Source organism: Hemitrygon akajei, chromosome 3, assembly GCF_048418815.1.
Source record: "Hemitrygon akajei chromosome 3, sHemAka1.3, whole genome shotgun sequence".
Lineage (NCBI taxonomy): Eukaryota > Metazoa > Chordata > Chondrichthyes > Myliobatiformes > Dasyatidae > Hemitrygon > Hemitrygon akajei.
In genome coordinates this window covers 54,338,986-54,359,040 of record NC_133126.1, presented here as the reverse complement: position 1 = coordinate 54,359,040, position 20,055 = coordinate 54,338,986, and the positions used below count along the sequence as shown (strand labels likewise).

The following is a 20,055-nucleotide window of genomic DNA, read 5'->3' as shown; positions in this document are numbered from 1 at the left end:
CAAACAATTAAAATCCTTAAAATAAAGTAGAGCGATTTTAAGCAAGTAACTTACACCCAACTTTGGAATCCAAAACTCAGTTTCAATGGGAATGGAGACCACTAGAGTCTCAAAAGCTGCATCAGGCCAACATGAGGGCTGAGCTCTGTTGACAGATTTAAATATTCCAAACCCACCATTAAGTACCAGATTTTCAGACACATGCACAGAAGTTTGAGTTTCAAAGGCTTAATGGGATAATATCAGCAAAACTGATTCAGCATTCTGATTTGTCTTTCTTTTTTTTTTATAAGAGTCAGATACAGCATAGAAACCAGTCCATCAACCCATTATGTCCACACTAACCAGAAACAACCCACTTACAATAATCCTACTTCAATCCTTTTTTATGTTCTCATTAACTCTCCACCCCCAAGAGTTTACCTCTCACCCAGATAATTTACAGTGGCCTATTAACCTACCAACCTATTCACCTTTGAGATGTGGAAGGAAATCAGAGCACCTAGGGAAACTCATAGGGTCAAAAGAGAACATACAAACTCCACACAGACAGCACCCAAGATCAGAACAGGAGTTGGAGTCTCTGGCTCCACAACATATCAGATCTAGTAGGTACAGTGTCACATGTTAAAAACATTTTAGATATTCAAGAGTATCAGTTCTTCAGTTACTTGTCACATCAGTCGCTCAACAACAAAACCATTACAAAAATTGCAAAAACATTATATGGTAGTTTGTTCCTCTGCCCTAAGATTATACTTATTTAAAAGCTCTGGCGTACCTGCAACTTCTCAATTTCTGTTTTTGCTGCTTCTTTTGCTTTTCCAATTGCGCATCCCCAGTAACCCTGTGGAAACAACAAACATTTTAGTTACAACATTTCAGTTTTCATGCACGGTACCTTTTAAAAGGAAATCACAAGGACGAAAGTGTTTATAATTTATAGCACCTTACAATATCTTGAATGTGCAGATTTTAAAGTGCTCCATCAGGTTAATAAATTGTTACACACACACACAAAATGCTGGAGGAACTCAGCAGGTCAGGCAGCATCCATGGAAATGAACAAACAGTCAATGCTTCGGGCTGAAACTCTTCTTCAGGACTGGAAATGTAGGGGAAGATGCCACAATATAAAGGTGGGAGAAGGGGAAGAAGGATAGCTATAAGGTGATCGGTGAAGCCTGGTGGACAAGGTAAAGGACTGGACAGGAAGAAATCTGACAGGAGAGAAGGAGGGGCACCAGGAAGGGATGGATAGGAGAGAAGAGGTAAGAGGCCACAGTGGGGAATAGAAGAAGAGGGGAGGGAGAGGGAATTTTTTTTAAATCCAGAAGGAGGAATCAACACTCATGCCATCAGGTTGCAAGCTACCAAGACAGAATACAACAGTTGCTCCTCCACCCTGAGGGTGGCCTCTTTGTGGCACAAGAGGAGGCCATGGACCGACATGTTGGAACGTGAAAGGAAATCAGCAAGTTCCACTTTTGGCAGATGGAGCGGAGGTGCTCGACAAAGCGGTCCCTCAATTTCCAATGGGTCTCACCAATGCAGAAGATACTACATCGGGAGCACCGGATTCAATAGACAATCCAAGCAGATTTGCAGATGAATTGTTACCTCACCTGGAAGGACTGTTGGGGGCCCTGAATCAAGGCGAGGGAGAAAGTGAGCAGGCAGGTCTAGCACTTTGGCCACTTGCAGGGATAATACATTGCTACTGCCCTATCAAACTCTGGCTGCACTATTGAACCAGACATCTGCTTGCTCTTTTTGGGCATACAATAATAAACTAGAAGGAAATAACATAGGATAAAATGCTTCATAGACATAATGATGTCCCAGAAATGTAATACAGAACAATAAGCTCAAAATGAATCCAGAGATGAATGAAATCAATATTTAAAAAGAAAGAGTAATTAATTGGAAATCGAAAAGGGTAGATACATAGTGAATACACAGATACCAATTTCCAAAACTCTACAGATTCTAGAATGGCTCCCATACTTTAGAAACAGTCAATTATTTTTTAAGAGGGCATAGAAAATATGGGACTACATGTCATGAGTTTGCATGCTCTTATAACCTTATGAACTATAGATCAACTTCCCTCAATAGTGAAAATGCTGGGAGTGATTACAGGGCATATAGGAAATAATAATAGGGTAGGGAAGAGTCAGCATGTATTTATGAAAGGGAAACATATTCAACAAACGGGTGGTATACTAGTGCTACTGCCTCAACTTCAAGAACCCAGGTTGAATCTGCGTAGAGTTGGCATATTTTCCCTATGGGTTGCACCAGGAAACACAGACTGTATTCTGTATACATATGTTGATAATGAATGTACTTTGAAGTGACAAAACAGAATCAATGGTGTTGGACGGTGTGAGAAAGAATAAGTTGTGAGGGTACCAGGAAAGAGCACAAATGGGATTGCCCTGTTGGAATCTGGCATAGATCTGATGGGTTGAATCCATATTGGTATTTGGATGAAGGAACCAAATGTAATGGATCCAAGTTTGTTGATGATACTAAGTTGGGGCTACTGTAGATTGAGAGAAGGGTGCAGAGGGGCTTTAAGGGATTTTGGACAAGCTAAGTAAAAGGGGCGAGCTCATGGCAAATGGAATTTAATGCAGTAAAGTGTGAGGTATCCATTTTGTTTGTAAAATATAAAGAGAGTTTTTAAGCAGCAAAGGATCGAAAAATGCTTGTGTAATGAGGGTCCTGGTGTCTTTATATACAAACTGCTGAAGGTTAACTTCCATGTCCTGAAAACAACTAATAAGCTCATCTGTATGAAGCCCTTTATTGCAAGAAGTTGTGTAAAGAAGTCTTGCTGCAATTATGGCAGGACTTAAAACCCTTGCTTGGTTGTGAAGAAAGAATAAGCTTGTGATAATGTAAAGAAGGTACACCAGATAGATCCCCAAGTTGGAATCTGCCTCATCAAGGAGAGATTAAGCAAACTGATCCTGATATTTTCCTTAAAAAGGCTTTCTCAAAATAAAGGTCAGTATCTCCATAGGACATGTGTCTCATATGACATTCAGCATAGAGATGAGAATCTTCCCCAGATGCCTGTGCCTCTTTGGAACTTTTTAACCAAATACACAAAACAAGTATAGTTGGTTTATCTGTTGAAATAGTGTTAAAATAACTACACCAATACCTTAAAAAACTGCACAACTAATCAGGATGCACAAGTTTAAAATCTCACCAGCTATGGGGTCCAAATTCAAATAAATATGGAACTCAAAAACCTAGTTTCGGTTACAGTAATTATCAAACTAATGGATTGTTAACAATCTACCTGGGGTTCACTTGCATCTCTCAAGGATGGAAATTTGCCATCCTTCCCTGGTCTGGCCTATTTCTGACTCCAAATCCACTGGTGTAGTTGACTCTCAACTATCTCCTCAGTTCAGAGACACTATACCCAATTTTAGGATGAATTTACACTACAAATTTGATGCTGCTTATAGTTATGCTAACAACCCCCCCCCCCCCCCCCGTATTGTGAAATGAGTAAGTTTAATTACACCTACTTTAAATGGCAAAATGCAGGCCAATACTGAACATGTTTTAAATCGAAAGGTGAAAGTTGTAGACTTAAGTTCTTAAACATGTCAATACAGGAAATTTTCAAATCTGGTTGCTCTATTGGTTGTACATTGCTATGCAAAACTACCATAATATCTGCTTTCCTAGAAATAGTTTATATATATAAAAAAGTACAACTTTCAATATGTAATTGGAGACACTTACATGGGACACCCCTGAAGGGTCAATCATGTACATCTGAGCACCATCAGCCTTGTCATAAGACCCCATAATAAAACTATAAACAGAAAAACATCTTGGAATAAATCTTGGTCAAAGATTTTCAACTTGAATAAATTTAAATGATCTAATTATAGTTGAAGTATTTTTGTACAGTTAAGTATGCACTTTCCATATTTATCAAACATCCCATATTTTAAAACAATATTACAACTGTTTGCCCACGTTCCCCACTCTCCCACACAATGATACAATCAGAGGCTTGAATCAACTATATGAACAGAAGATAAAATTACTCTTAATGGAAACATATATTAAAATTACCTGCTTCCAAACGGCCTCACTGCACTATATAACGTGTAAGCGTGGACGTACATTGCTACTCTGTCCGCCAGATGCTTTAAAGAAAGAGTAATCTTTTAATAAAATTTAAGTACAAAATTACCATACAGTGTTCCAAATCAGCCCAAGTACCTCGTTCCTGAGGGTAGACCTCTGAAACTATTTTCAAATACCCAGTACAATGCATTGGTATTCATTTTTGCTGTAAATCAGAATGATAAACTTCAAACATTCAGTCTTTATCACTGTTTCAGATTTCAATACAGTATTTATACTTCAAGATCTGGACTTTATGTCCTATTCCGTCCCAGTCTAATTTTCAGAGTATCATTTTGACGGGAGATAAGAGATCCAATCTCATTCCAATCCAAAGTCCAATCTTATTTCACAAATGACAAACAAAATTGTCTTTACAAAATATATATATTCTTCATTTCTCCTGCATTTCGAAACTGGAAAACTGTAACCATCTCTAATGGTTCAATAACCACTCAGCATTTATTTTTGTACCAAGAGTAAGCGCAAAAATTCTCCAACCTTTCCAATTACTTGGTTTTCTGCATTAATACTATGTGGTCTGATCTTCATCCAAGTCACAATCTCCCCAAACTAGTAACACACAAACAAGGAATTTTAGATCATTCCTCCATACAAAACTGTTTCAGGTCATCAATATTTTTGGGATACCTTGTATGAACATTCCTCCTCAGATATGCTACAGCACCTCAAGTCTAGACTCTGACTTGGCCATTCCAAAACACGAATTTTCTTCTTTTTAAACCATTCTGTTGTTGATTTACTCTTGTGTTTCAGATCATTGTCTCAACGCAACATCCAATTTCTATTAAGCTTCAGGTAACAGACCACTACCCTGACATTCTCCTGTAAAATGTCTTGATACAATTTTGAATTCATTGCTCCCCTCAACGACTGCAAGCTGTCCAGGTCCTGAGGCAGCAAAGCAGCCCCAAACCTTGATGCTCCTTCTGCCATGCTTCACAGTTGGGATGAAGTTTTTGTGCAGGTATGCAGTGCCCTTTTTCCTCCAAACATAGCGATATGCATTTCTGCCAAAAAGTTCAACTTTTCTCTCATCTGTCCATAGGACGTTGTCCCAGAAGCGTTGTGGATCATCCAGGTGTGGTCTTTTGCAAACTTGAGACGTAAAGCAATGCTTTTTTTCTTGGGGACCAGTGGTTTCCTCCGTGGTGTCCTTCCATGAATACCATTCCTATTCAGTGTTTTTCTTATGAAAAGAGAGTTTAGCAAGTTCGAGATTTCTGCAGGTCTTTTGCTGTTACCCTTGGGATCTTTTTCACCTCCTTCAGCATTGTACATTGTGCTCTTGGTGTGATCTTTGCAGGATGCCCACTCCTAGGGACAAAAGCAACAGTACTAAATTTCCCCCATTTGTAGACAATTTCTCTTACTGTGGACTGATGAACACTCAGGTCTTTTCCAACTTCATGCATTTCTACTATTTTTCTTCCAAGGTCCTCTGAAAGTTGTTTTGATCTAGGCATGGTGCACATAAATTGATCTTTCATGAGAAGAGCAGGCTCTATCAGTAACGTGACTGTGTCTTTTTAATAGAGACAAGTACTTCTACAACCCACACCTCTGATCTCATCTCATTGATTGGAACACTAGGCTCTATAGCATTTGTAGAAGTCATTAGCCCAGAGGTTCACATACTCTTTTTTAAACCTAGACTGTGATTGTTTAAATGGTGTACTTAGTATATTGACCAGAAGTTTGTGTGTTATTAGTTTAGGCAGATTGTGTTTTTTCTATTATTGTGACTTAGATGGAGATCAGACCACATTTTATGAGTAATTAATGCAGAAAACCAGGTAACTGTAAAGGGTTCACAACTTTTTTTTCACACAACCGTAGCTCTAACAGAGACAAGAGATTCTAGAGATGCTGTAAATTTTCAGCAACATACAAGGTAATGGGGGAACTCAGTAAACCAGGCAGCATTTATGCAGGGAAACGAACAGTTTGATATTTTGAGCCAAAACCCTTCATCAGGACTACTGGAAAGAAAAAGCACTTGCTGTGACTTAAAGCACATTTGAGAGAAAATATTGTTCATTTAATAGTTATTATACTTAAGCTTTGTGTGTTAAATTGTGCAGTTCACCTGGGAGAAATTAAGAGCCATGCTAACGTTACAAAGTAGATCTCATACCCTCAGTGGAATATCATATCCATAATTTGACCTAAAGTTGGAAGCTTCTTCTCTCGCAATATCAGTAAGAGATCGCGCATCTGCCAGAAGACCTGCTACTGCCTGTTGGATGAAGCAATTTTAATAGCATTTAGAGTCCAAGAATCATACAGTACTACAACACAGAAACTAGCCATTCGTTCCATCTAATCCACATCAAACTAATTCCACAGTTTCATCAACCCACACCTCGACCATAGCCCTCCATACACCCTCTCCATCCATTTATTATCCAAGCATCTCTTAAACATTGCTATTGAACTTGCATCCACCATTTAGACTGGCAGCTTGTTCCACACTCACACCACCTTCTGAATTAAGATGTTCCCCTTTAGCTTCTCCTTAAATATTTCACCTTTCACCCTTAAATTATGACCTCTAAATCCAGTGTCACCCAACTTCAGTAGAAAAAGCCTGCTTGCATTTACCCTATCTACAGCCATCAATTTTGTATAGCTCTATCAAATCTCCCTACATTCCGCTGTACTCCAGGGAATTAAATCCTAACCTACTCAACTTTTCCCTATAACTTAGGTCCTCAAAACTCATCAACACCCTTATGAATTTCCTTTGTACTCTTTCAATCTTATTGAGATCTTTCCTATAGAAAGGCGACTAGAACTGCACACAATACTCCAAATTTGGCCTCACCAACATCTTATCCTCCGTCGTTCCAAAGAAAAAAGGCTGAGTTTACTCAACCTATTCTCATAAGGCATGCTCCCCAATCCAGGCAACATCCTTGTAAATCTCCTCTGCACCCTTTCCACATCCTTCCTGTAGTGAGGCGACTAGAACTGAGCACAGTACTCCAAGTGGGGTCTGACCAGGGTCATATATAGCTACAACATTATCTCTCGGCTCCTAAACTCAATCCACAATTGATGAAGGCCAATGCATTGTATGCTTTCTTAACCACAGAGTCACCCTGCGCATCAGCTTTGTGTGTCCTATGGGCTCTGACCCCAAGATCCCTCTGATCCTTCACACTGCCAAGTCTTACCATTAATACTATATTCTGCCATCATATTTGACCTACCAAAATGAACCACCTCACACTTATCTGTGTTGAACTCCATATGCCACTTCTCAGCCCAGTTTTGCATCCTATTAATGTCCCACTGTTACCTCTGACAGCCATCCACACTATCCACAACACCCCCAACCTTTGTGTCATCAGCAAATTTACTAACCTATCCCTCCACTTCTCATCCACATCATTAATAAAAATCACAGAGAGAAGGGGTCCCAGAACTGATCCCTGAGGCACAGCACTGGTCACTGACCTCCATGCAGAATATGACCCGTCTACAAGCACTCTTTGCCTTCTGTGGGCAAGCCAGTTCTCGATCCACAAAGCAATGTCCCCTTGGATCCCATGCCTCCTTACTTTCTCAATAAGCCTTGCACGGAGTACCATATCAATTACCTTGCTAAAATCCATATTCACTACATCTACTGCTCTTCCTTCATCAATGTGTTTAGTCACATCCTCAAAAAATTCAATCAGGCTCGTAAAGCATGACCTGCCCTTAACAAAGCCATGCTGACTATTCCCATATTATACCTCTCCAAATGTTCATAAATCCTGCCTCTCAGGATCTTCTCCATCAACTTACCAACCACTGAAGTAAGACTCACTGGTCTATCATTTCCTGAGCTATCTCTACTCCCTTTCTTGAATAAAGGAACAACATCCACAACCCTCCAATAGTGATCACCGTCTCCAAAATGCTCTCCCACTGAGAGAGCTGACACCTAACCAGGTTTATTTCCCAATACCAGATCAAGTACAGCCTCTCCTCTTGTAGGCTTATCTACATATTGTGTCAAGAAAACCTTCCTTAAACATACCTAACAAACTCCACCCCATCTATACACCTCACTCTAGGTAGATGCCAATCAATATTTGGGAAATTAAAATCTCCCACCACGACAATCCTATTATTATTACCCTTTCCAGAATCTGTCTCCCTATCTGCTCCTTGATGTCCCTGTTACTATTGGGTGGTCTATTAAAATAAAATACACCTAGTAGAGTTATTGATCCCTTCCCGTTCCTAATTTCCACCCACAGACTCCGTAGACAATCCTTCCAGGTCTTCCTCCTATTCTGTAGCCGTGACACTATCTCTGATCAAGAGGTGACATGCCCCCATCTCTTTTGCCCCCCTTCCCGTCCTTTCTGAAACATCTGAAGCCTGGCACTTGAAGTAACCATTCCTGCCCCTGAGCCATCCAAGTCTCTGTAATGGCCACAACATCATGGCTCCAAGTACTGATCCACGCTCTAAGCTTATCCGCTTTGTTCATAATACTCCTTGTATTAAAACAGACACATCTCAAACCACTGATCTGAGCGTGTCCCTTCTCTATCACCTGCCTATCCTCCCTCTTACACTGTCTCCAAGCTTTCTCAACTTGTGAGCCAACTGCCCCTTCCTCCGTCTCTTCACTTTGGTTCCTACCACCCCCCCTCAGCAACTCAAGTTTAAACTCTCCCCATTAGCCTTAGCAAACCTCCCCGCTAGGATATTGGTTCCCCCCTGGGATTCAAGTGCAACCCATCCTTTTTGTCACTCTTACCCCAAAAGAGGTCACAATGATCCAGAAATCTGAATTCATGATCCATTTTGCCACATTACCATCCAAATCATTAAGATAGATGACAACAAAGGACACAGCACTAATACCTGTGGCACACCACTAGTATAGGCCTCCAGTCAGAGAAGCAACTCTCTGCCTTCTCCCGATAATCCAATTTACTCCTTCATCCTGAATACCAAGCAAATGAACCTTCTGGACCAATTGGAACTTTGTCAAAGGACTTCCTAAAGTCCATGTTGATAACATCCATTGTCTTTACTTCATCAATTTTCCTAGTAACTTCCTTGAAAAACTCAAGTTTGGTTCGATATGATGTACCACACACAAAGCCATGCTGATTGCCCCTAATAAGTCCCTTCTATACAAATACTTATATATATCCTATCCCTAGGAATATTTTCCAATAATTTACAAACTACTGACCAGCCTCTAATTTCCCGATTTATTCTTACAGACTTTCATGAATAACCTAATAACATTAGCTATCCTGCAGTCCTTCAGCACCTCACCTTAGCTAAGGATGCTTTAAATACCTCTGCTGGGGCCACTGCAGTTTCTGCACAAGGTCCGAAGGGATACCCTGTCAGGCCCTGGAGATGTATCCACTCTAATTTGCTTCAAGCATCTAATTTTCTGTAATCCAGATATGGTCCATGACTTCACTGCTGTTTTACTTCAAATTGTCTGTCTCCCAAGTACATACAAATGCAAAAAGGGCATTTAAGATCTCCCCCATCTCCTTTGACTCCATCCATAAATGACCACACTGATCTTCAGGTGGACCAATTCTGTCCCTTGCTATCCTTTTGGTCTTAATACATCTGTAGAAGCACTTGAGATTCTACTCAACATTCCACTTTTGAAAGCTTTCCCCACTTTCCAAGCATTGTTTTGCCAGAAAACAACTTGTCCCAATCCACACCTGCCACAACCTTTCTGATATCATCAAAATTGGCCTTTCTCCAATTTAGGATGTCAACCAGAGACCAGTCTCATCCTTCTCTATAATTATCTTGAAACGACGGAATTCGGAATTATGCTTACTAGATTCAAAGCGTTCCTCTATAGACAGAGAACAGGAGATCCAGTATCACATTCTCTCTAGTTGGCACCTCTACATTTTGATTTAAAAAAACTATCCTGAACACATTTGACAAACCCTATCCCATGTAGTCCCCTTACAACATGAGAATCCCAGTCTATGTGCAAAGTTAAAATCACCTAATATCACAATCGTATCTTTTGCAACTGTCTGCAATCTCGTCTACAAATTTGATCTTCTAAATCCCACTGACTATTGCATGGTCTACAATATAATCGCATTAACATGATCATCCCTTTCTTATTCCTCAGTTCCCCCCATACAGCTTCAGTAGACAAGGCCTCCAATCTGTCCTTTCTGGGCACCCCCATGACATTTTCCCTGACTAGTAATGCTACCCCACCTCCCCTCTATCATATCTTGCACACCATCCAGCAGTCTGTCATACATGTGCAGCTCACATTAACCTCAATAGTGTTCAACATTTTAAAATTCTGGCACTGTTAGTAAATATGCTTTTGCCTGTCACTTTAAATCTCCTCTAAAATATATATCACTCACTCTTCCTTTAATAGTCTTAAAAACCAGCCTCATTCAACAGCCATTTGCCCCATTATTTGTTTGTGACTGGTTAGCAATGTTTTGCTCAATAACATTATGAAACATTAGGATATTATTGCAACATTAAAAGTGCTATTTTTAAGGAAATTTTTTTTAAAATCTTACCATTCCTACATGACGATCAATATTAAAAATACGCTTGTTAGCGCCCTGTTCATATAGTTTAGAAAGAATCAGTTTCTCTACTCCAAAGACAACTCCATCTTTACACCTTATCCCAATGGCTGTGCTGTGCAATCAACAAAACAGGACAAAGACAGATTAAAGTATGAGATCACAAATGCGTATGTGCTCTTTCATTTTAAAAGGAAATATTACTCCTAATTTAACATCAACTCTAATCTATCAACCAAATATTTAGAAATGTAACAAGGTGAAAATCAAGACTTTGACAACTTTTATCATATGGAATGAACATAATTAAGTTCTTGTATCAAATTTAGCAGACAACAAAGTGGCTTGAAACTTTTGCAGGGATGCAGTGATATTAAACTGCCAAAAGACAGAAGTTAATTAAGTATTGAATTCATTCCAAGATTCACATTCCTGATTAAAATACAGAATTTAATATGCAGCTACAGCAACATTAGTTATGTGGCCTCTCACTTCTCCACAGTTAAACAACAGTCAGTTGTAAAAGTAATGCTTTTGGAACAATGCTCTAACAAGGCATCAACACTCAGAAATAAAACTGAGATTAGCTAACCTTTGGTAAACTTTATGAAAGTGTTGCTAAATCTTAAGAAGTTACATCCTGAAACAAGTAAGAATTCCTTACCTGCTGTTTTCAACAGCTTTCATTGCATATTCAACCTGGAAAACTCGTCCATCAGGAGAAAATGTTGATGCTGACAAATCATACTGAAAATTTAAAAAAAAATCTTGGATAGCAAACCATCAAAATGATCTTTTCAGATTCAAGTACTACAAAATGTTCACATAGAATATTAGGACAGAAATCAACCACATAGGCTATTTTGCTGATAGATGAACTGTCTCTATCAGTATTTCTAACTCCTTTATGTCTCAACTAAAGGCTGTATGCTAAGTGCCTCAATTACGTACTTAAATTAGTGGGTGCCACAATTTAACAAATGAATAAAAATTTATCTTTTTCCCTGGCTTTGGATTTTAACCTCATGGAAATCATCACATCTATTCAATTAAATATTTTAAGACTTTTCACATCATCCGTCTCTTACTGTAGGAATGAAGAAGCCCCAACATATGCAATCTTTCCCAATAGATGAATTTTCTCTCACTCACTCTTGCTGCATTTTAAGACTTTTATTATGCACATTCTTCCTTGCTTCTATGCCTTGTCTGCACCTAAAGGCATTGTTTGTTCTTCTTACCAAAATCTACCACTTCAAAGTTACTTAACTGATCAGTTCTAAACTTCTTATTTTACTAAATTAAGAAGCTCTTCCTCAGTAGCCAAGTTTGGTACTGTCTACATATTTTAATATCATTTTTCTGTAAGTTCAACAGTGGTGCCAACAAGATCATAATGTAATAGCGCTTTTTAAACCATTCCCCAACATGATTCAATTTTACTGTCCACTTTCTATTTAGGCCAAATTGCTATTCATTCAGCTATAATCCCAATTTTACATACCCTTAACTGTCAAACCAGGCTTCTTGAAACTCAACTACATGGCAAGCACTGATTTACATTTATTCTATCATTTCTCCAAATTAATTCCATTAGTTTAAGTATCTCTGTACTATTTGAAATCCATTCAGCCTCCATCATGTGTGCCATCAGCCCTTAAAAGGGTTTATCTTTTTGTTTTACTGGTTTGTCCATTTTTTCTACCTTCCTATCCCTTTTTCCAGTCCACAAAATTATCTTTTAAAAATACTAACAATTACTCCACATTTCTTTCACAAGGACTGCTAGTAGACTTTCCTTTTCTCCTTTAGTATTTCTTAATATGAGGCCATATACTCTGGTGAGATAGGGACACGGCTGACCTAGCATGCGAAGTCAGCTCCAATGGACTCGGCGGATGAGATCTACAGTGAGATCCAATGGCCAGCAAGGTGGTTCCGCAGTGCTCCATTGAGAGCAAAGGACGTGACAAGGCACAGAAGTAGCCATGGTCATCCACTGCAACCAAGGAAGACGCCAGGTCATACCACTGAACCCAGACTTTCAAGGTCAAGAGAATGGAACTATCCCAATGCAACAGCTTTTCCACTTTTCCCCGCATAGGCTCCCTGTCATCATCTGACACAATGAACAACTACCTTAGTTTTAGTTTAGTTTTTCCTTTTGTTAAACATTCATTCCTGGTAACCCAATATTTAATTTGTTATAGACTTTAGCAAAATGCATTTTACTTGGTCCATAACTATTCAGATCCCCATCATCTTCATCTCTTGTTTCTTCAAGACTTTATCCCGGTTTATCTTAAGATCTATCCAGTAGGAATAAACCCAATCTCTCCTTATGACTATAGCCTTCCATTTCAGACAAAATCCCAAAAAATCTTTTACACATAGTATGTTCTTCCTGTAGCGTAGCAACTAAAACTGCAAATACCACTAATTACATTCACTATTTGGTGAACAGATTAGTTCAGGTGAAGTGTAGAATCTTCCTTTGCCTCTCCACTCCAAACAGCATAAAATGTGCACCAAATTACTACCAATGGTATAGATCCTTTCTGGAATAGGCACATGTCCCAAGAAACAGAATCTACTATTCCTAAAATCATCGCTTTGATCAAATGCTAAAATCGCTTTCCACTTTTGCCAATTTTTATGCAAGCTTCTGGTATTAAAATCTGGGTCAGAACTAAATTTAGCAGGATCTCTTCCCTGGGTAAATGACCTGATATGGAGGTTCCAATGTGCATTACCAAAAGAGGCTGCAGAGGGTTGTAGATTCAGCCAACTTTATCATGGGCACAATACTCCTCATCATCGAAGACATCTTCAAAGGTTAATGCCTCAAAACAATGGCATTGATCATTAAGAGCCCTCACCATCTGGGTCATGCCCACTTCTCATACCACCAGAGATGAGGAATGGGATCCACACTCATCATTTTAGAAACAGCCTCTTCCCCTCAGCCATCAGATTACTAAATGGTTTATGAACACAAATTTACTATTCCTTTTTTGCACTATTTATTCTAACTTCCAGTAATTTTCATGTACTGTACTACTGCTGATAAATGACAAATTTCATGACATAAGCCAGTGATAATTAACCCGATTCTGAGATACTTAAATATATGCATATTATAATTTTCAGACTGCACCATCAATTTCTATGCTACCTACCAGTTTCCTTTCTTTTCACAGGGACTGAAGATCATTTGATTCCATTCCAGTTTTATGGGACAAGGCCTACATGGAATGTGCAGACCCTGCCAAAAATAGGGGCAAGTGTCAGTTGGAGAGGATGGATGACTGAGTCAATGGAAATTATTACATTTCTTCACCAGGTTTTCATATGTTCTTAATGAAAAGACTCAAGGTTGTCAATGTTCATTTATCATTTGTAATCACTCATGGGCCAAACATTCCTTTAAGTCAGAAAGATACTACATTTCCAAAGAGCCTACAAAAACACTCTTGAAGTGTTTTTTGTCTTCCTAGTGATGTGCTGCTGTATTGGAGTATCCAATTTGGAAGTCTAGTATCAGTCAGCAGAAGATTCAGCTCACCAATCAGAACTGGCTGAATGGAAATAGATCTTCAGTCTGTGAAACACACACAAAATGCTGGAGGAACTCAGCAGGCCAGGCAGCACCGATGGTAAAGCATATAGTCATTTCGGGCCAAGACACTTCAGTAGGTGTCCCATGAGGGAGCTGGCTGAGTTTACAATTTTCTGCTGGTTTTTCTGATCCAGTGCCATGGCCCCTCCATACCAGCCGGTGATATAATCAGTGAGAATGCTCTACCCAGTACAGCTATAGAAATGTGTGAGTGTGTATGGTTATGGACCAAGTCTCCTCAAACTCCTAATGAAATATGGCTGTTGTCATGCCTTCTCTGTTGCTGCATCAATATGTCAGACCCAGGACAGATCCTCAGAGGGTTTTTTTTATCTAAGTTAGAGCAGGGGTTCTTAACCGGGGATCTGTGGATAGATTCCAGGGGTCCATGAAATTTAATGGGGAAAAATTTTACATCTTTAAAATAAACTAACCTCTAAGGGCAGAAAATTCACATTTTCTGAAAGAAAAAGAAAACCACTCTTGGAACAGTTTGAAAAAAAAAAGGACTGTATCCATAGGTTGGCTTACCTGGCAGATATTTTTAACCATATGAATGAAATAAATCTGTCAATTCAAGGTTGTGAAGTCACCATTATCAATGCTACTGAAAGATTACAATCTTTCTTGGCCAGATGCCAATATGGAAGAAGAGAGTAGAGGCTAACACTTTGCAAATTTTCAAATGCTGGAAAAGTGCTTTACCAAGATGGAGATGAGAAAATATTCTGTCAATTTCTTTGAAGTGTGACATTTGTGAACACCTGGAAACACTTTAGATCTATTTCAGAAGTTATTTCCATCTTGATGGCATTAAATTTCAACCACGGATCCGCAACCCTTTTCTTTCTGATATAACCATATCGACAATGTTAATCTAGCCAAAAGTGATGTCATTGATTTTAGGACCAAAAAAAACTTTGTGCAGTTTAACTCAAAGAGCCTTGGAGAATTCTGGTGTTTCTTGAGAGAAGTCTATCTTCATCTTGTAAATATGACATACGAGTTTCTGTGTCAAAGATCACCCCAGTTTATTGTTCTTATTAAAGTAACAACTTCACACTAATTCTTTAAAAAATAAATTTAAATGTTAAACTTGCCTATATTTTAAATGTAATCTTGTTATTTAATGTGTAAATAAAGCATATATCTTACTATGACAAATTTATTTTTAAAAAATATTTTGTTACCGATATTACAATATAATTGGTTTTTTTTCTATCCTATGTATTCATTTGATATATTCAAATACATTACTCTGAGAAGGGGCCCATGGCTAAAAAAGGTTAAGAACCCCTGATTTTGAGATACAGCACGGAGCAGAGCCCTCCAGCTGTGCCACCCAGCAACCCTCAATTTTAACCCTAGCCTCATCAGGAGACAATTTACAATGACCAACTAACCAGTATACCTTTGGACTGTGGGAGGAAACCGGAGCCGCTGGAGTAAATCCATACATCCCACTGAGGGGATGTACAGACTTCTTACAGATGACATCAGAATTGAGCTTCAAACTCCAACACCTGGAAGTGTAATAGTGCCCCACCAACCACTACGCTACCATTGTGCCCATGTTGACACCCAGGAACTTGACACTGCTCACCCTTTCCACTGGTGATCCCTCGACTTCCTCCTCCTGAACTCCACAATCAATTCCTTGGTCTTACTGATGTTGAGTGCAAGATTTGCTTTTGACCACTCAACCAGCTGATCTAGCTTGCTCCTGTACTTCTCCCTGTCACTCTGAAATTCTACCAACAATAGTTGTGTCATTGGCAAATTTATAGATGGTGTTTGAGCTATGGCTAGCCACACAGTCGGTGTAGAAAGAGTAGAGCAGTGGGCTAAGCACACATCCTTGAGGTATGCCAGTGTTCACTGCAACGAGGAGATGTCATTTCCAATCTACACAGATTGTGGTCTCCTGGTGAGGAAGTCAAGGATCCAGTTGTAAAGGGAGGTATAAAGGTCCAGGTTTTAGAGTTTATTGATTAGAACTGAGGGTATGATTTATTAAACGCTGAGCTGTAATCAATAAACCAGCAGACTGACATAGGTATTACAATTGTCCAAGTAATCCAAGGCTGAGTGGAGAGCTAGTAAGTTTACGTCTGCTGTAAACCTACAGTGGCAAAAGCAAATTGCAGTGGGTCCAGGTCCTTGCTTAGACAGGGATTGATTGTAGTTATAACCAACCTCTCAAAGCATTTCATCATCATAGATGTAAGTGAAACTGCTTCACCAATGTCTGCCTTCACCAAGAAATAGACTTCCATGACAACACATCAGTACCTCCAATCACCAAGGTAACAATGCAAATGTTATTTTTGTAAAAAGTTATACTGTGGGAGCAGGTTGACTAAGGAGCTTTATTTTGAGATGCTTAGGGCAAGACTTCTATGGAGCAAATGAATCAACACTGGAAATCAACCTCTGCACATGTAAACATTGGATCTTAGTTCTGAATTGAAGCTCCCTTTTTCCCTCTGCACTAAATACCTTCCTTACTCAAATAGATAATGCTATTCTGTTTAGCTACTCCAATTATCAAATTGCCAGCTAAGCACATTTCTACATGCTATTGAAACAAATACCGGTACTATATATTCCAGTATGTACCATTTGTCAGTCAGACAACATCGATTTACTTTGAAACTAAAAATACAGGCAGATAAGTTTTATTTAAGAAATAAATTATAAAGTTGAAGATCAATTTAATACAAGTGTTCAGAATTTGGAATCCATCATAATTGATGTTGCAGAATTACATTCATTAAGGTATTCACAAGAAAACTGAGAACCTAGAGGAGAAAAATGCAGTTCTGTAGGGAGAGGGACCAGAGAAAATTATGCTTGCATAGAGTCCGCTGAACCTCTTCTTTCGAGATTTTTTAAAATGTAATTTTGTACACTGTTTCATGCAACAGTATTATCGACCTTCGTCGGTGCCTAACAGATGATGACGAAAATTCCATAAATGACGTCCAATACAAGTGGGGGAAAAAAACTGGTAGCATATAAAATTGGGAATGCATACATTTTAGAATACAGATGTTAGTTGTTACAAAAAAAACTGCGCTATAAAATATGAATCTATCAACATAGAATGTACATAAATGTCATCGACACTCCTGTGAATTTTTAAAAGCAAAGAGTTCGGGAAACAGAATTTTCAAAATGAAATTTACATCAGTTCGCCTTCTCCATCGTGTTCCCGATCTTAGCAATAATTTGCAGCTCAGCTTCATCACCTAAGCCGAGTCCATGTCCTCGCTTTCGCTTTCATTACAGACCTTTAAGTGACTCAGCAACTTCATTCGCAGAATCGCGACAATCAGGCCAAGTCCACAGCCAAGTTATCTGCGGTGCCCAACTCGCCGACCTGCCGGTGTCTGCCGTGTTACTACGAACAGAACCGCAGTGCAAGTCCGGGGAAGCCCGGTTGCCCAGGGCCCAGCACCGTGCAGCCATGCCCACGGCAGGCCTCAGCCCCAATTATCAACCCCCTCAACTCTCAAAACCATTTCCCTGCCAGACGGCTCAATTGCATCCTAGGTAAACCCACCGTGCCCGTCTACTCACCCCGGTTCCGATGGAGCTCATTCCGGACCAAAGAATATAACAAAATTCTAACTCAAATCGCCGCTTCCCTTTCCACCGGTCCGACCGCTCCACCAATAACGTGCATTCTGATTGGACGCGGGCCGCAAACCCCCGCGCCTATTAGCAGCACGCACACTCAGGGGCCGAACCGGATGGGAGGAAATCCGAGCTCGCGATCTTTGGATGTTTGTTGGAAATCCTCTGGAGGAAAATGTACTGATTGCATTCAGCTTCTTGTAGTTATTTTTATGAATAAGAGTGTCAGTCGGTGAGAACTAGACAACCTTACAGGTAAACACGAGGAAATCTGCAGATGCTGGAAATTCAAACAACACACACACAAAATGCTGGTGGAACACAGCAGGCCAGGCAGAAGGGTCTCGGCCCGAAACGTCGACAGCGCTTCTCCCTATAGATGCTGCCTGGCCTGCTGCGTTCCACCAGCATTTTGTGTGTGTTGTTTGAACCTTACAGGTAGGTTTCCTTGTTTCAGAAGAGATGCTGTAAATCTGGAGCAATGTGCACAAAATGCTGGAGGAACTTTGAGAATCAGGCAGCAACTATGGAGGGAAATGAATAGTCTTGATGAAGTGTCTCGGCCAGGAACGTCAACTGTTTGTTCCCCTACTGCCTGACTTGCTGGGTTCTAACTGCATTCTGTTTCAGAAGAATCTAGTTCGGATGACAAGATAGTCTTGTTACGTACCCGTGACAGTGGTACCCTTGTCACGTGACTGGGGTTGAAGTTATACTGGACATGAGGTAATGGTGGAGTGATGTCATTTTCCCGCCAGTAGAGGTCATGTGACAGGTTTTTCTACAGGGTATAAAAGGAAGACCCACCCTGTCAGGTGGGGCAGTTCGTGGCTGGATTTGCCAAGATGACTTCATATCACTGTGTGATTTAATGGGATGACGCAGTTTAGTTAAAAATGAAGTTTTATATAATGCCTAAAGTTTAAAAGGTCAGAGCCAACGGTTTGTTTGCTAATGGAGAGTGAAGTTTGGAAGACAAATCGAGAAGAATCGATTTTCGATGGATTGACTTCGACCTTGTGTGATCCTCATTCGGAAGGATTTCGTTTACTATTCTCACGATAGTCTCCGCTGGGAAAAGCGGGAGATTGAGAATATTTTGGAAGGAAGGTCAGTCACTTTAAGTTGTTATATTTAATAAAATTCGACGTGGGAGTTCGACGCTGGGAATCGAAGGACATCGACGTGGAAGAGAATTTACATCGCTTTAAAAAAGTCTCTCCTTTTAAAAGTACCGTGAGCTTTTGAACTGTCGGCATATCGCGTTTAAGGAACTGAGTTCTTTTCAATACCGCTTTGAAGACTGTTTGGGACTGCAACGCTATTAAGGACTGTTTGAGCAGCTGAGCTCGGATCATTGTTTGGGTTTGTTTACATTTGAAGGGGGTTTGTTATCAGTGTTTAATAAACGTGTTATTTGTTATAAAACCCCTTGCCTAACTCATCTATATTATTGTTGCCCGAATACGTAACAGTCTAAACTAGTTTAGACTTTATAATCTAAACGATACTTACTTCCTCCACAGAAATTGCTTGTGTTACTGCGTCTTAGTTTTTATTCTTGAACACAAGTGTTACGAACCCCATAACTGGGTCACTTACCAGCAAAGATAGAGAGGTCCGTTGAAGTCTGATGGTACTATTTTTAACAGTATTTATTAGTAAAAATACACAAAAATAATATCAATGCAAACATACAGATAATATACGTCGTCAATACTAAATCTAAAAGTGCGGTTATAATAATAATAAGAAATAAGCTCTATCGTTGTCTAGGGGATAATGTATTGTCTGATGGAAATATAAAAGTCACTCAGTTCATTCAGGCTGCAGCCTTTGGTTGGAGTCAAGAGAGAGATTTTTAGAAACTTGCCAGCTTTTCCTTTTAATGATTTCGAACCTTCGAGAGTTCCGTTGGTGTGGCCTCTCCTTTAGCCAAAGCCGTTCTTCCGTGGCGAGCCCGCCAATTCCCAGGCAAGGGAAAAGGACGCACGCGAGCCCCCACCTGCTGTCGCTATTAAACGCTGTAACGGGATTTCTAGCGTTTCTCCT

The 20,055-nt window shown here is 39.7% G+C and overlaps 1 protein-coding gene across 1 annotated transcript in view; it reads right to left on the bottom strand.

Annotated features, from left to right (window-relative positions):
- The window catches only part of psma3 (proteasome 20S subunit alpha 3), a 34,128-nt gene extending 16,058 nt beyond the window's left edge, over nt 1–18,070 (bottom strand). The window contains exons 1-7 of the mRNA XM_073039934.1: nt 17,947–18,070; nt 11,410–11,492; nt 10,737–10,860; nt 6,323–6,424; nt 4,111–4,184; nt 3,772–3,844; nt 782–847 (exon numbers count right to left, since the gene is read on the bottom strand). Coding sequence (XP_072896035.1) covers nt 782–847; nt 3,772–3,844; nt 4,111–4,184; nt 6,323–6,424; nt 10,737–10,860; nt 11,410–11,492; nt 17,947–17,967 — 543 coding nt within the window. The 5' untranslated portion in view covers nt 17,968–18,070. The remainder of the gene's footprint in view (nt 1–781; nt 848–3,771; nt 3,845–4,110; nt 4,185–6,322; nt 6,425–10,736; nt 10,861–11,409; nt 11,493–17,946) is intronic.
- Nucleotides 18,071–20,055: the final 1,985 nt, after the last annotated feature.